Consider the following 16,796-nt stretch of genomic DNA (forward strand, 5'->3'; position numbering starts at 1 on the left):
GTAGGTAAATAAACGTGTACTTAGGGAACTAACAAGTCAGGGGCAGCAAAATAATAGTAAAGAATATATAAGCAGAGAGGTCACCAAAGGAAAAAATTAGAACTTTGTTGGACTCCCCTTACACATACTTTATATCTTACAATATTTTTATTTTAAAGATTAAAAAAATTTTTCAAATAAACTCTATTCCCAAAGTGGGGTTCCAACTTACAACCCCAAGATCAAGAATTGCATGCTTGGGGTGCCTGGGTGGTTTAGTCAGTTGAGTGTCTTATTCTCGATTTTGGCACAGGTCACAATCCCAGGGTGATGGGATCAAGCCCCACATCAGGCTCCATGCTAAGCATGGAGCCTGCTTGGGGTTCTCTCTCACTCTCCCTCTGACTCTCTCCCCTGCTCGTGGGCTCTCTTGCTCTCTAAAAATTAAAAATAAAAAATAAAAAATAAAAAAATAAAAGAATCGCATGCTCTACCAACTGAGCCAGGCAGGCACCCCAATATTTTTATTTAAAATTAAATGAGAAGCACCACGTTTTCAGTTTTTAGGGCCTACAGGGTCTGAATAATGCTCTGCTGACTACCCCCAACCTCCCATCTTTATTGCCACTTCTCTTACATCTGCTTCTCCCTTTCTGGATCGTGGGCTCTTCCTCTGTGTCTTACCTGTTGTCATCCAAATTTCTGTTCTTTACCCATAGTTTCTCTTTTTTCTATTCAATGAACTCAGGCAATCTCATCCTCTCCCGTGGCTTCAAAATTTCCAGCAATTTGTGCTAACTCCCTAATCTGTGTATCTGACCCAGACTTCTCCTTTAGCTTTTGAATCTGCCTAGTGAAGGTCACCTGTACATCCTACAGACACCTCAAACTCAACATATCCAGAACAAAGCCTGCCCTTTCCCCTTCAGGTCTGCTCTTTGCCTGATGGTCCCTTTCTTGGTAAACAGCACCATCATCCATCTAGTCAACCATGCTGGACATTTGAAAATTATCTTTAATTCTATTACTTCTCACTTTTCTCCCCTAATCCATTAATTGCTTCTTAAACACTTTAAGTCCATTCCATTTCTTCTTCTTCATCCTCATTCTAATGGAGCTAGTTCAAGCCCTCATCATCCCTTACTTGGACTGCTAAAACCCCTGGCCTTTCATTTTGTTACTTTTCAGTCCACATCACTGCCAGAGATATTCAGGTCTAAAACCCAGATGAGTGATAACGTTATTTCCCAATTCAAAATGTTTCACTGGCTTTCCATAGTCTCTGAGTAAAGTACAAAGCCTGCTACAGTCTGACCTCTGTCTACCCATATAACATCAAGTACAGTGGCCCTCCTTCTTGCTCTCTGTACTCCAGTCATATAGACCAAACTGGCCACCCTATTTCATGCTGTGGCCTTTGAATAATTCCTTCTACTTGGAATTTCCTTCCCACTCTTCTCCAAGACTTAACTCACCACTTCCCAGAGACTTACACCTTAATTCTCCCTATAATTGGTGAGTCTCTCCTTGGAGCCCTTAGTGTACCTAGCACATCTCTGTTCCAGCATGTATTATGTCGCAATTATTTTTATGTATATCTGTCTCCCCAACTGGACAATGAGCATCTTTTTGAGAGCAGAGACCATTTTATTAGTCCTGGCGCAGTCCTTGGCCTAGAATAGGGCTAAATAATATTTACAAAGTAGAGAAATGAACACATAAGAATGTTCTAGAAGTTTCAAATAAAAAGATATGTTCTGTAGGTTGACTTGTAGAAGACTAGCAGACTGTCAGAAGGCCTCTCAGGCTGCTTTATAGGCTTAGAAACCCAACTTTTCCACACACAGAGAATGGTCCCAATATTTAGCAGCAGGTTTACCCTAACCAAGCTCATATGTAAATTTATCAATTACAACTAGCAATATGATTGTCATATGTACAAAAATACTATCCTCTGTATAACTGGCATATCCTGAACCTGAAGGTAAGCCTGTATGGGAAGCTGCATTTATTCATGTATAATTGTTTGCACTCTCAATGGGAGAGAAAAAAATCTTATTCTTGAGTGGCAGAAAAAAAATCTTACTCTTTTATATACTATATATATATATATATATATATATATATATATATATATATATATATGTTTTAATATATAAACAGGTGTCTATCTGGCAGATCTGTAGTATTAGAACTTCATTGGGGGAAGAAGCAATTAGGGAAAAAAGTGTTAAGAAGGCTCTTTCGGGCTGAAAATAATGATAAAAATCTTGAGAAACACTAGTTTAGCCCCTATACTAATTCTTTCTTAAGGAATCAGAACTAGCGGGTTAAGTTCTAAATTTCAAATATTCATTGGCATTAGGCTGGTATAATATCTCTACAATATAGCAGCCTGTAACAGGGTGATTATGCATAAAATTCATTGGCCAAGACTCTTTTCCTTGAATGGACACTCAGAAAGTCAGCCTCCATAGGCTTCAACTCTTCCATTACTAACTAACCCCTCCCTCCTTCAGGAGGATTCATTCTCCCTTTGGATATGCTATATGTACTCGGTATTTCTCAGGAGCCAGTCCACTTCTCAAAAATCTTTACATATCTTGGTTGGGATCCATCACCTTACCTTCTGAGGTTGTAAAAAGTAGTGCTTACAAGTTGGAGGTAGAAGTTTGAATCTCTAGTATGCTGCCTGCTCTGAACATCAGTTTCTGCATCAGTAAAATGGAAGTAACAACACCTCTCTTAATGGGCTTTTAAGAACTAAAACGAGAAAATATATATAGAAAGACTTGAGCAATAGCTATTTTTAGTACCAAATTGGGAGAACCTTGCTGTTTCATTTTGAAAGTGTGTTTGTGTGTGTGTGTGTGATTAAACAGTAGAGTCATGGAAAACTATTGTCCTTGGCATGATTATAGATTCTAGAAAAATAATAAAGTGAGGAGACAAACACTAAAAAATGTGTTTTGCTATGTAAAAACAACCAATTAGTCATTTATGGAAACAGCTTAACGTTTAAGGCCTAATTATCATGCAGCACAGTAACAAATACATATATCATTAAATACGCATCAGATTAACCTCATTGTAAATTTTACTTGATGGTAATAGTAAAGTACTCATTCTGTACTCTAAGGAAGAGTCTTATAGTTAATTGCTCATAATGCATAAGTCTGTTCACTATTTACATTAAGTAATGGGACATAGCTCAAGTTTGTTCTGCATTAGAGCTAAAGCTGGATTATCCATTCTCGATTGCAACTATGTATTGGTTCTGTGACCTGTGAGATAATTTACACCCTCTTTATTGTAAACAGTAAGGTGCTAAAGAAGCAAGCAGCAAATGAAATTCTATTTAATTGTTTGGTGCTCTGGAAACCTACAGGTTTCTAGTAGGTAGATATGATTCAAATAATGAAAAAATTCTAATGTTGAGCACTGGCCAACCCAGCCTAGTTCAACTTCTAAACAAGCCCCAGGGTCATCCTATGGAGCACTTCTAGAGTTAGAATTACAATTATAGTTTATTTGACTCCCATCATGAACTAGGTATTTTACTTTTAGATTTTAATTTTTATTTATTTGGTAAAAATATAGCTATTCATTTTATTGTTTGGTAATATTTTCATTTTTAAGTCATTTTGACAGCAGTATGTTTAAAAAACTAAAGCACATATTTCATGAAAAAATGAATGCATTTTTGTTATTCAGTATTGTTGACATTCCATGTTTAACTTAAAATGTTTGTGAACATTTACCATCCATCCACTAATGGCACCAAAGTGATAACACTGATAATATAGATAGCAGAGAACACAAATCTGCTTAAGAAGCTTCCCCATTTCAGAACTTATTATTTTAGGACGGTGACCAAAGACAATGATTTAACACTTGTATTTACAAAGGTCAATTTGCCTATCACTTTAGTGACATGACTTTTCTTTTAGATTAAATAACTCTTCTTCATGAATACTACTTTTGCTTGTTATGACTTCATATTTTCTTGTGTATGTACACAGAATGAACTGATAGGTATTAATGCATTAGCAAAAAGGCATTTGCTCGGTGATGTCACTTTTATGTCAATATCGTCACTTCCTCGAAATAGGAACCAGTGAATTTTAACACTGATTCCATTTTTCATCCAATTCATGGAAGAAAAGAAAGCTTTCACAAGTTAATTCTCTCAAAAGTGACATTACTGGAAGACATATCAGTTGATTCAGTAGTTAAAATGAAGTTAAAATGATTTGTTTTGTGCTGATAACATAAATACAGATTTTGGTACTTCAGAGCATCATAGTTAAAAAAATGTTCTTTTTTTTTGGCTTCTAAAATCCAGCAGATTTTTATTTTTAATTATTTTATTCTATTTTTTAAATTTACATCCAAATTAGTTAGTATTAGTGCAACAACAATTTCAGGAGTAGATTCCTTAATGCCCCTTACCCATTTAGCCCATCCCCCCCCCACAACCCCTCCAGTAACCCTCTGTGTTTTCCATATTTAAGAGTCTCTTATGTGTTGTCCCTCTCCTTGTTTCTATATTATTTTTGTTTCCCTTCCCTTATGTTCATCTGTTTTGTCTCTTAAAGTCCTCATATGAGTGAAGTCATATGATTTTTGTCTTTCTCTGACTAATTTCACTTAGCATAATACCCTCCAGTTCCGTCCACGTAGTTGCAAATGGCAAGACTTCATTCTTTTTGATTGCTGAGTAATATTCCATTGTATATATATATACCACGTCTTCTTCATTCATCCATCGATGGACATTTGGGTTCTTTCCATACTGTGGCTATTGTTGATAGTGCTGCTATAAACACTGGGGTGCATGTGCCCCTTCGAAACAGCACACCTGTATCCCCTGGATAAATGCCTAGTAGTGCAATTGCTGGGTCATAGGGTAGTTCTATTTTTAGTTTTTTGAGGAACCTCCATACTGTTTTCCAGAGTGGCTGCACCAGCTTGCATTCCCATTTATTTTTTTATTTTTAAGTAATCTCTACACCCAACATGAGGCCTGAACTCATAACCTTGGGATCAAGAGTTGCACACTCTACCAACTGAGCCAGCCCCTGAACTAGGTATTTTATACATATAGCCATATTCTTACAAAACTCTTATGGATTAGGTACTATAATTTTCATTTTATACGTGAGAAAAAAAGCACATAAAGACAAGAGCTTGCTTAAATACTTGAAGGTGGTAAAGGGTAGTAGTTAAATTTGGTAGTTAAAATTTTTCTGATAAACAGAAGTCACTCAGCACCAATATATTCCTAGTTCACCTTTTTGGATTCTACCCGAAGCCTGGTGACTAATGAGACAGATACTTTGCACTTTGTATAGATCAAAAAGAAGTCAGTGTGATGAGGAAGAGGCAGAAGAGGTGGGAAGCAAAAGCCCAGATTCATGAACACTTTGCTTAATGGCCATGGCATTATGAAAATCCTGATTATCTGCTAACTCTTCAGTTTTAAGTTACATTTGGACTGTTTATTAGTTACATTTGGCCAGGTCTGGCTTTCATTCTGGCTGTGCTACCCACTGACTAAATGACTTTGGGCAAGCGTTTTTTGTTTTGTTTTGTTCTGTTTTGTTTTACTTTTCTGAGCCTTATTTTTCCTTATTTGTAAAGTAGGATGCAGTAGGCCCCTGTAGGGAAATTTTTTTCCTTCTTGTTCATCTCTGAGATCTTTAGGACCCTCTTACTTATGCAGAAGCATCCTGACAGGCCACCATATGGAGAAAGGGCTACACAGACCTTACATTTCTATAAACAGATTAGCAGAAGTGCTTCAACCTTTCCTCTAACAGGCTGGTCATAATTGGGGTGGATCAAGTTATAAATTTTTTTTTAACATTTTTATTTATTTTTGAGACAGAGAGAGCCAGAGCATGAACGGGGGAGGGGCAGAGAGAGAGGGAGACACAGAATCGGAAGCAGGCTCCAGGCTCTGAGCCATCAGCCCAGAGCCCGACACGGGGTTCGAACTCACGGACCATGAGATTGTGACCTGAGCTGAAGTCGGATGCTTAACCGACTGAGCCACCCAGGCTCCCCTTATTTATTTATTTATTTTTTTTTTTTATAAAAAATTTTTTTTAACGTTTTTATTTATTTTTGAGACAGAGAGAGACAGAGCATGAACGGGGGAGGGGCAGAGAAAGAGGGAGACACAGAATCGGATGCAGGCTCCAGGCTCTGAGCCATCAGCCCAGAGCTCAGGGGTGGATCAAGTTAAATAAGCAGTCTAGGAACCTTCTGGAAAGAAAAGAATTGATCCCTTAACTCCTTTGACTAGGGTGGTCACAAAAAGAGAAAGATAAGGAGGGAGGAGTAAGGATGGGCAAGAAGGAGGAAAGCAATGCTGCTGAATGCAAGAAGCAGCAGCAGAGGCTGAGGAGGCTGGAACCAGTCCTGAGCTGGGCCACAGAGGAGTCTGCGCTTCTGTGAAAGTAACTCAGCATGTGAACTCAAAGAGCTGAGAGCTAAGAACTGTAATTTTTGAGGTTTATGCCTTCTGTGGGGTGAAACCCTCTCTACTAAGTATGTCATGGAAGATTCCTTGCCTTGAAGAGCTCCTGTAACTGGCAAAGGACTTTGCCCCAGGACCTAAATCTCTGGCTAACTTACATTTACTGGGTATACCTTAGAGTTTAAAGGGTAGGAAGTTGAAACCCACAAGAAGGCATAGACTTTTAGATTTTCTATCTACTTGTATACCAAACTGCAAAGAACCACCTCAGTTACAGGAAAAATAAGTATTAGATGAGATAAAGTTTATAAAGACTTTCAGCATCCAGGACAAGTGAGTAACTAGAAATGGTAGAGAATCATTTCCATACAGAGGGAAGCTCAGAACCTGCACTTGATTTGAATTACACCAGCTTAACAGTTGAAGAGGAGCTGCTGAGATATTGTGGACTTGGTCAATGGCACCTACCTCATAGACAGACCCTGGCAGTAGGATACAATTTTCCCTCTTGGATTTCAAGTTCCAAAGCCAACCTCCTCCATTAAGAATGGAGGGGCTTCAGGGCACCTGGGTGGCTCAGTCAGTTGAGCGTCTGACTTTGGCTGAGGTCATGATCTCACAGTTTGTGAGTTCAAGCCCCGCGTCGGGCTCTGTGCTGACAGCTTAGAGCCTGGAGCCTGCCTCAGATTCTGTGTCTCCCTCTCTCTCTGCCCCTCTCCTGCTCATGCTCTCTCTCTCAAAAATAAATAAACGTTAAAAAAAAATTTAAGAATGGAAGGGCTTCGAAGATGTGATATCGATCTGTCCTAAAGTTCAACCTTCAAAAATATTACTTCAACATAAACTGATCTTGGATATTATTAATGTAAATTTCTGTCTTATGAAGTTTTTTTCAGGTTCCTTTACAGACATATTTAGTGAGGGAAGAAAAGGCTGTAACCAGTTGAATACAAGGTGCTCTAGAAACATGTTCAGAAGGCTACCCTATGGGGCACCTGGGTGACTCAGTTGTCTAAGTATCTGACTTTGGCTCAGATCATGATCTCACAGTTTATGAGTTCAAGCCCCGAGTCAGGCTCTAGGCTGACAGCTCAGAGCCTGGAGCCTGCCTCAGATTCTGTGTCTCCCTCTCTCTCTCTCTGCCCCTCTCTCACTCATGGTGTGTCTCTCAAAATAAATAAAAACATTTTAAAAAGTAAAAGAAGGAGGAGGAGGAGGAGGAGAAGGCGGCTACTTAACCCAGAGTTTGGGGGCAGGGAGGGGGGTCAGGAAAGATGTTCCTGAGGAAGCGATGTCTAGGTTGAGGTGGAAGAACCAGGCAAAGGAAGCCTGGAAGTATCAGAGTGCATACGGAGAAATGGAGGTATTTCTGTTGGGCTGGGAAATGAAGAATAGGATGGGGTGGTGCTGACAAAGAAATAGGAAGATTCTAGACCCTGAAGGTCTTTCTACAAACAGTGGCTATATAACTTATTGTACAAACTGAGATGCTTCTGAGAGTGAAATGGGACAATATTACTAATTATAAGAGGACAAAAACAAATCAGAACTGACCTGAGCAAATTGGGACTTATGGTCACCCCCTTTTTTTTTTTTTTTAAACTTTTAGTGTGTGTGTGTGTGTGTGTGTGTGTGTGAGAGAGAGAGAGAGAGAGAGAGAGAGAGAGGGAGAGAGAGAGACAGAGACAGAGAGAGCGAGAGCGAGCGCTGGGGAGAGGCAGAGGGAGAGAGAAGAGAATCTTAAGCAGACTCAACACTCAGCGAGGCAGGGCTCGATCCGATGACCCTGGGATCATGACCTGAGCAAAAATCAAGAGTCCCATGCTCAACCAACCGAGCCACCCTAGCATCACAGGTCACCTTACTTTTAAGTCATGTTCAGGTGCTTGGACCTGCAGTGAAAGCAGGTATCTTCTTCTCTTCTTATATATAAAGGCACTGAAGTTACAAAGAAGAAAAGACAATGTCTGTCCTCAAGCTCTGTCTAAAGAAGACACACATGTAAAGAAATAATTTTAATACGGTTATACAACTTTAGTTCTAGCCTCTCCTCTGAGCTCTAAATTTACATATATCATTTCCACTGAGATTGCAAAACACAAATCCAAAACAGAACTTTTAATTTTTCTTCCCACAGCTGGCCTTTCACTTCCCTTCAGCTGGTCTTAAAATTGATGCCACTATCCACTACATTGCTGAAGGCAAAACCCCAGAAATGCATTGCCTTAATCAGTGTTATCCTTCTCTCACTGGGCATTTTAAAAATTCCTCCACATCTTTCTTAAGCACAATAACTAAATTGGGACTTGGAATTCTAATGAGACCCTAACATCAATTGAAGCAGAGGATGATTTTCAGGTGTTTGAATGCTACGTTTTTAACAAATAGATCCCAGGATTATGTGGGGGATTGTTTTTTCCACAATAGTACAACATTGATGACTCATATTCGACAATCATGACGTCCAGATCTGGATATATGCCCAAGCCAGTCTCAAAAACCTTCAGTTTAGTCGAGAAAGACATGAAGATAAGGCCTGAAGTGACTGACCCTATCTCATCTTTGTAAAGATGTGAGTGGTTGCAGAGGTGTAAAGGCATAGGTGAAACACCAATGTTGATAAACCATCTGTTGAACGATTGCTGTGTAAAAGGAAAATTTATGTTTTAAAGAGTAATTTTAAAGTTTCTACCATCTATTCTCCACACAGCTGCCAGAGTGATCCTTTCAAAACAAATCTGATTACCTCCCACACCACACATCATGGAGTCTTTCATGAGCCATCTCTGCAAAGAAACTGCTCTAAAATAAATAAAATCCAAATCCACACTCCTTGGCAAAATAAGTTTTCTGAATTGTTAAACCCTAAATAAAAGTTTCCTTCAGTCAAAAAAAAAAAAAACAACAAAAATCCAATTACTCTTTTGCTCTTAACCCTTCCATGATACTCTACCACATCCTTCCAAAATCCAAAGTCCAACCATGGCTTACGAGATGATGCATGATCTGGTTTCTGCCTTTTCCCAACTTATTTCCCTAATTTGCTGTGCTGCAGCCACATCGGTCTCCTTGCTTCTTCTCCAACAAGTCAAGCAAGTCCCTATCTCAGAGCCACTGCAATTTGCTGCTTCTCTTCTAGAATAGTTTCCCTCTGGAAACCCACGTGCTGCCTTCCTTGTTTAATGATTAGATTTCTGCTTATGTGCTCTTTCAATTAAGAGGCCTTCCTTGTCTACTTCATCTAAAAGGCCATGCCCACATCATTCTTATCCCTTCATTCTGATTTATTTTTCCTCATAAACTTGACACATTACTGGACATTATCTATTATCTAGTAATACGTGTACTGTTTTGTCAATCTCTCCCACTATTATGAGGCAGAACTGTTTTGTTCACTGCTGAATTCTCAGCACCTATAACAGTGTCTGCTCACTAAACATTTGTTGAATAAACGACTGAATAGATTTTCTGATTTACATCAAATGTAAAACTACATTATAATGTATCTATTGGCATGATGCATAGGAAAATGTTTGGAAGACTATAACCAAAATGTTAACTGCTTATTTAACACCAGTAGAAGCTGGTTTTCACATTACGTTCGCTTGTGTGAATTTTCTGATTATCTTTCAGAATGAATTTGTAGTATTCATATACTGAAAGATGAATAAGGAGGCTACACCGGCAGAAAATGCAAATGAATTCAAACAGAGGTTGGGCATTTTTATGAAACAGACTTCTAAACAGATGTAACCGCATAACGGTGAAATTAACCACGGCTTGAATCCCCTTCCCAACACTTCCTAGCCCCGCGATCCCAAGTTATTTATAAGCCAGTCTCCACGTCTTCACCTGGAAAATGGGGATAATAATAGTGCCTACCTCACAAGGTTGAAGATTAAAATGACACCATGGATGTAAGCGCCTTTGTACAATGCCTGGCATGCAATAAACACTCGACAAATGGTAGCTATTATAATAATTAGTAGTAGTAAAAAGAGATGTTGGGACGTACCTAGCCCTCAAGATTGACATCAGAGTGGACCACCACATCCTCTCATCATTGCGCCTCTATCTGGGCCCCTGAAGCCCAAAGAGGGGATGGTTCTTTCCAAAGAAGAGAATTTCGACGTTCCAGAAGCATCTGAATAAAACGTACCCTGTTTACCCTTACACCATTCAGTCACTCTGGTTGATCCACGAGCAGCACTGCAAAACCCGACTGGCCCCAGTTTCCTTCGCTGCAACAGGGGCGGGGGGTGGGAATGTTAGAAACACAAAAGCAGGACGGTACCGGCCCGCTCCACCTCACCGCACTCTGGCGCGGATCGAACGGCGCCACGCACCGGTAAGCCTCTGGCGACCCGCAACGCGCCACACGCAAAAGTGACTGCTGCCCGGACTCAAGTCAGGCAAGCTACTCAGTCAGCCCTACCCCCCTCCGGGCCTCTGCCAGAGGACCGCGGCGGGCGCGCGGCGAGGCCTGGGCGCGGGCCGAGGGGGCGGAGGGGGCGGCGGCGGCGGCGGCGGCAACGGCGACGGCGACGGCGACGGCGACGGCGACGGCGACGGCGGGGCAGCGAAAGCAGGGAAGGGCGGCGGCGGCGCGCTCGCGCCTGTGCCGCTCGGGAACGAGCACGCACGCCCGGGGGCGCGCGCGGCAGGCGGCTCCGCGGCGCGGAAGAAAGGGACGCGACGAGGTGAGGCACGAGGCGCTGTGGGGTGGGTGGCGACGGGGCGCGAGCTCTCTGGCGGCCGAGGGGGTGATGGGGGCCGCGAGTTGCGGCGGGGGAGGGGTCGGGCGTTGAGCCCTGGCGGCTTGGGGGACAAGGCGGGCGGATGGTGTGGGGAGGTGTGGGGCTACGCCGCGCTTGGGGGAGGGCGGCGCGGGCCCGGCCTGACCCCTCGGCCCCGCCTGGCGGCGAGTCTGGCGCGCCCCACCCCCTGGGCGGCCCTGGGCGACCGTGAGCGGCTTAGAGCTTCGGGATTCCTGTCTGTACAGTGGCGCGCCTAATTACGCTAGCAACAGCAGCTCTGGGCCATGCACCTGACCGACGTTACTTTTCCAGTCTGCAAGTGGGCCTCGCACACTAGGTAGGAGCTGAGGCCGACTGAGGCTCAGGTGAAATGACTTGCCCAAGATCACACAGTTCAATAAGGAACGAAGCGAGGAACTCATCCTTGTTTGCAAAATTCCAAAGATTGCACCTATCCTCCGCGCCACACAGAACGCCGTTCTTCACAGTGCCTGCCTTCCTTCTCCCAGTGACTTTGAATTTGGCAGATGTTAATTTGGAGCCACCACCCATCCTTTCATGGATGTTAGTGTCAGAAATATCTCTTGTGAGAAGAAAGGAGGGGCAAAAAGAAAATTACGCTTACTGCGATATTGCGATTGTGATGTGGAGTGTTTATACATCCTTTATTTGATCATTTCTGTTAACCTCTGTTGAAATGTCCCTTTTGTTCACAACCTTTAAGACATTGTGCAGGTAGTAGTCTCAGAGCTTCCTTCTTTAAAAAAAGCAGCATGCCTGAGAAGGTTGGGAGGATTCAAAGATAATCCACATACAGTGGTACAACGGTACCTGGCACATAAGAAAAGTTCAGTAAATGTTGGCCATTATTTTATTACTGAGTACATAATACCTCTTGCTAAAGCCATTTTTCTTCAGAGACTAACTCCCTGGGACTAGAGCAGGCAGAGAACCATCCTATCCCAGCCCATTTCAGAAAAGACAAGTTGTTGCTAGCCAATGCTATCTGAATGTCATATGACTTAATGATTAATTATACCTTAAGCTCAGAATACCAGGTTAAAGAAGTCACTCCAAGAGAACTACAGATGAACATTTAGTTAAAACTAACATTTGTCCATTACATTTTCTTTATTCTTTCTCTGTGTTTGCACTTCAAAGCTTGCAGATGTGTATTGGATAGTAGTCCCTGCTTTCATTTAGTCTAGAAATGGAAAAAATATGCATCCAGAAGTAATCCTCACAAAGTAGAATGAAAAATGTCAGAAAGGAGATAGCTAAGGAGCTATGTGACTATAGAAGAAAGATGGATATTTTCTTGGCTTAGTGTGAAATATGATTTCATTTCTACCTTCAAGAAAATACTTTGTACATTGTACAAACATTAAGTACTTGTTCAAAGAGTAACTAAGTGAACAAATGTATGTTGTAATAGACAGGGTTCCTTGGTTTCTACTAAAAAGAAACTCATTCATATTAAACTATTATTAGAAAGGTAGAGAAATGAGAAGAAAAACTAAACAGTTGGGCCACCCTTGGGGATGGGGATCTCAACAGCCAGAGCTCATGGACCAAATTCTTTGATTAGTGAATGACTGGGCTCCAACTGCCTTCTTCCTTACATGTCTTACTGAAGATTCAGATTTCCATAAGATAGCTGGTTGCTTTAGCTGTGGGGATGAAGTATAGAGTATTGTGATTGGGAAACTGACTCATCCACATTTCATATCCTTCTAGTGGGGTTACCAAAGCAAAGAGTGTTAAGGAGAGAAGTAATACTGGGTAGAGAAAAACAGTAGTTGTGTATTAGAGATATATAACCTTTATAAAGGGCTTACTGTGGATAATGTACCAGGTACCATGGTACATTATTTATATGGATTTTGGTATTTAATCCTCACGATAACTCTAGGAAGTAGATACTGTTTATCATACCCACTTTACAGACGAGGAAATAGGCTTATAGAGGTAAAATAATTTGCTTATCATTACAAAGCTAGGATGTGGCAGAATTGAGTACATTGCATCATCTTCTCTGTATCTTATTTCTTTGAATTATTTCCTGATTGGTGTGCTACTTTTTATGTTCATAGGAGGGCATCAAGCTTTGGTGTATGTTTTGGCCAGTTCTGACTTCTTTTTAAAGGAGCACTGCATTGAGGAAGATCAAAGCAAGATTGTTTGCAAATTAGAGAATGGACCGTTTGGGTTCCTTCAGCAGTAAGTATAGTGGGAACAAGTCCCAGGCGAATATTAACAGCAAATTGAAGTAGAATTGATCAAAGAAGAAAAATAAGCACTTTGAAGTTAAACAAAGCCCTGAGAATCTGATCCTAAAGGAATAACGGTATCAAATCAGAATAAAATTAACAATATTTAGGGGCACCTGGGAGGTTCAGTCGGTTAATGTCTGACTCTTTGTTTTGGCTCAGGTCATGATCTCACAGTTTGTGGAATCAAGCCCTGAATCAGGTTCTGTGCTGACAGAGTGGAGCCTACTTGGGATTCTCTCTCCCTCTCTCTCTGTCCCTCCCCCATTCGCTCTATCAAAATAAATAAATAAACTTAAGTTAACAATACTTATTGGATTGTCCATGAAACAAATAACATAAACATATCACTCTAGGTCTCATAAGAAAACTGTGCTCTGGCATAGTATGATTAACCTGCAATTAGACTTAAGAAAGCAATTGGATTACTCTTAAGAACAATAACATATTTCAGATGCCTTGATAAGAAACAATGTCAGTGTGGGGCGCCTGGGTAACTCAGTCAGTTGAGCGACCTACTTTGGCTCAGGTGTGAGCCAAAGCTCACATAGCTCGTGAGTTCGAGCCCCGCGTTGGGCTCTGTGACAGCTCAGAGCCTGGAGCCTGCTTCAGGTTCTGTCTCCTCTCTCTGCCCCTCCCCTGCTTGCTGTCTCTCTCTCTTTCTCTCTCTCTCTCAAAAATAAATAAAAACATTAAAAAGAAAAAAAAAAGAACATCAGTGGTAGGATAAAAGACATGCTCCTCTCCCCCCTTCTCTTTTAAAAAGGTGGAACTTGTGTTCTAAGAGTGAACCACTATAGTAATAATGCAGAGAATTATGGTATATGTGTAAAATAAATTCAGGCAGCTACAGCTATGGAGAAGAAAATATACTGTCTTTTCTTTGTTTCTGATAAGAGAAATCGGAATTCTCTTGTTAGGTATTAGTAGTGTCCCAATGAGAAGAAATAAAAAGGCACTTTGGGGTGTTGTTTCCTCTTCAGCAGTTTCTTTTTCTTTTTCTTTTTCTTTTTTTTAACATTTATTCATTTTTGAGAGACGGAGCGTGAGTGGGGGAGGGGCAGGGAGAGAGGGAGACACAGAATCTGAAGCAGGCTCCAGGCTCCGAGCTGTCAGCACAGAGCCTGATGGAGGGCTCGAACCCACGGACCGTGAGATCATGACCTTGAGTCAGAGGCCCAACTGACTGAGCCACCCAGGCTCCCCTCTTTTTTTTTTCCTTAATGTTTATCTAGTTTTGAGAGAAAGGGGGGAAATCCCAAACAGGCTCCACACTGTCAGCGCAGAGCCTGATGGGGGTGCTCAATCCCACGAACTGTGAGATCATGACCTGAGCCAAAATCAGGTGATGCTTAACCAACCGAGCTACCCAGGAGCCCCTCAGCAATTTCTTTTCTTTTCTTTTCTTTTCTTTTATTATTTTTATTTTTAAATATATGAAATTTATTGTCAAATTGGTTTCCATACAACACCCAGTGCTCATCCCAAACATGCCCTCTTCAATACCCATCACCCACCCTCCCCTCTCTCCCACTCCCTATCAACCCTCAGTTTGTTCTCATTTTTTAAGAGTCTCTTATGCTTTGGCTCTCTCCCACTCTAACCTCTCTCTTTTTTTTTTTCTTCCCCTCCCCCATGGGTTCCTGTTAAGTTTCTCAGGATCCACATAAGAGTGAAAACATATGGTATCTGTCTTTCTCTGTATGGCTTATTTCACTTAGCATAACACTCTCCAGTTCTGTCCACGTTGCTACAAAGGGCCATATTTCATTCTTTCTCATTGCCACGTAGTATTCCATTGTGTATATAAACCACAATTTCTTTATCCATTCATCAGTTGATGGACATTTAGGCTGTTTCCATAATTTGGCTAATGTTGAAAGTGCTGCTATAAACATTGGGGTACAAGTGCCCCTATGCATCAGTACTCCTGTATCCCTTGGGTAAATTCCTAGCAGTGCTACTGCTGGGTCATAGGGTAGGTCTATTTTTAATTTTTTGAGGGACCTCCACACTGTTTTCCAGAGTGGCTGCACCAGTTCCTATTCCCACCAACAGTGCAAGAGGGTTCCTTTTTCTCCACATCCTCTCCAGCATCTATAGTCTCCTGATTTGTTCATTTTAGCCACTCTGACTGGCGTGAGGTGATATCTGAGTGTGGTTTTGATTTGTATTTCCCTGATGAGGAGCGACGTTGAGCATCTTTTCATGTGCCTGTTGGCCATCCAGATGTCTTCTTTAGAGAAGTGTCTATTCATGTTTTCTGCCCATTTCTTCACTGGGTTATTTGTTTTTCGGGTGTGGAGTTTGGTGAGCTCTTTATAGATTTTGGATACTAGCCCTTTGTCCGATATGTCATTAGCAACTATCTTTTCCCATTCCGTTGGTTGCCTTTTAGTTTTGTTGGTTGTTTCCTTTGCTGTGCAGAAGCTTTTTATCTTCATGAGGTCCCAATAGTTCATTTTTGCTTTTAATTCCCTTGCCTTTGGGGATGTGTCAAGTAAGAAATTGCTATGGCTGGGGTCAGAGAGGTCTTTTCCTGCTTTCTCCTCTAGGGTTTTGATGGTTTCCTGTCTCACATTCAGGTCCTTTATCCATTTTGAGTTTATTTTTGTGAATGGTGTGAGAAAGTGGTCTAGTTTCAACCTTCTGCATGTTGCTGTCCAGTTCTCCCAGCACCATTTGTTAAAGAGACTGTCTTTTTTCCATTGGATGTTCTTTCCTGCTTTGTCAAAGATTAGTTGGCCATACTTTTGTGGGACTAGTTCTGGGGTTTCTAATCTATTCCATTGGTCTATGTGTCTGTTTTTGTGCAAATACCGTGTTGTCTTGATGATTACAGCTTTGTAGTAGAGGCTAATGCCTCCTGCTTTGGTCTTCTTTTTCAAAATTACTTTTGGCTGTTCGGGGCCTTTTGTGGTTCCATATGAATTTTAGGATTGCTTGTTCTAGCTTCGAGAAGAATGCCCTCAGCAATTTCTTAAAAAGCCTCTTATTTACTCTGTCATCATACTCCTATAAAATTAAGACAAAATGAAGTCTTCAAACACATCTAGTTCAAATCTCTCATTTTACATATGGAAAAAACCTGAATGAATTTTTCTAATGCTGGAAGTGTAAACAGAAACCACTCCTGTTTCCCTTTTTAAGATAATTTTTAGGGGCACCTGGGTGGTGTAATCAGTTAAGTGTCTGACTCCGGGTTTCAGCTCAGGTCATGATCTCAACAGTTTGTGAGGTCGAGCCCCTACTTGAAATTCTCTCTCCCTCTCTCTGCTGCTCCCCTGCTCATGTCCTCTGTCTCTC

The 16,796-nt window shown here is 41.3% G+C and overlaps 2 protein-coding genes across 8 annotated transcripts in view; one reads left to right on the forward strand and one right to left on the reverse strand.

The window, feature by feature from the left end:
* Nucleotides 1-10,970, reverse strand: part of ACACA (acetyl-CoA carboxylase alpha) — a 280,594-nt gene extending 269,624 nt beyond the window's left edge. For both annotated transcript variants that reach the window (XM_058703419.1, XM_058703413.1), the window contains exon 1: nucleotides 10,479-10,970. Coding sequence is in view for 1 of the 2 variants with exons in the window: in XM_058703413.1 (XP_058559396.1) it covers nucleotides 10,479-10,516 (38 nt within the window). In the remaining variant the exon portion in view is untranslated. The remainder of the gene's footprint in view (nucleotides 1-10,478) is intronic.
* An 87-nt stretch (nucleotides 10,971-11,057) lies between these two features.
* Nucleotides 11,058-16,796, forward strand: part of TADA2A (transcriptional adaptor 2A) — a 52,383-nt gene continuing 46,644 nt past the window's right edge. Inside the window, exons 1-2 of one of the 6 annotated variants that reach the window (XM_058706029.1) lie at nucleotides 11,058-11,163; nucleotides 13,314-13,440. In XM_058706029.1, the coding sequence (XP_058562012.1) occupies nucleotides 13,416-13,440 (25 nt within the window). In that variant the 5' untranslated portion in view covers nucleotides 11,058-11,163; nucleotides 13,314-13,415. Of the gene's footprint in view, nucleotides 11,164-11,390; nucleotides 11,558-13,313; nucleotides 13,441-16,796 lie in introns of those variants that run through there. The other 5 variants (XM_058706032.1, XM_058706033.1, XM_058706031.1 and 2 more) reach the window with 5 other exon arrangements.

Source organism: Neofelis nebulosa, chromosome 16 (genome assembly GCF_028018385.1).
Source record: "Neofelis nebulosa isolate mNeoNeb1 chromosome 16, mNeoNeb1.pri, whole genome shotgun sequence".
Classification (NCBI taxonomy): Eukaryota; Metazoa; Chordata; class Mammalia; order Carnivora; family Felidae; genus Neofelis; species Neofelis nebulosa.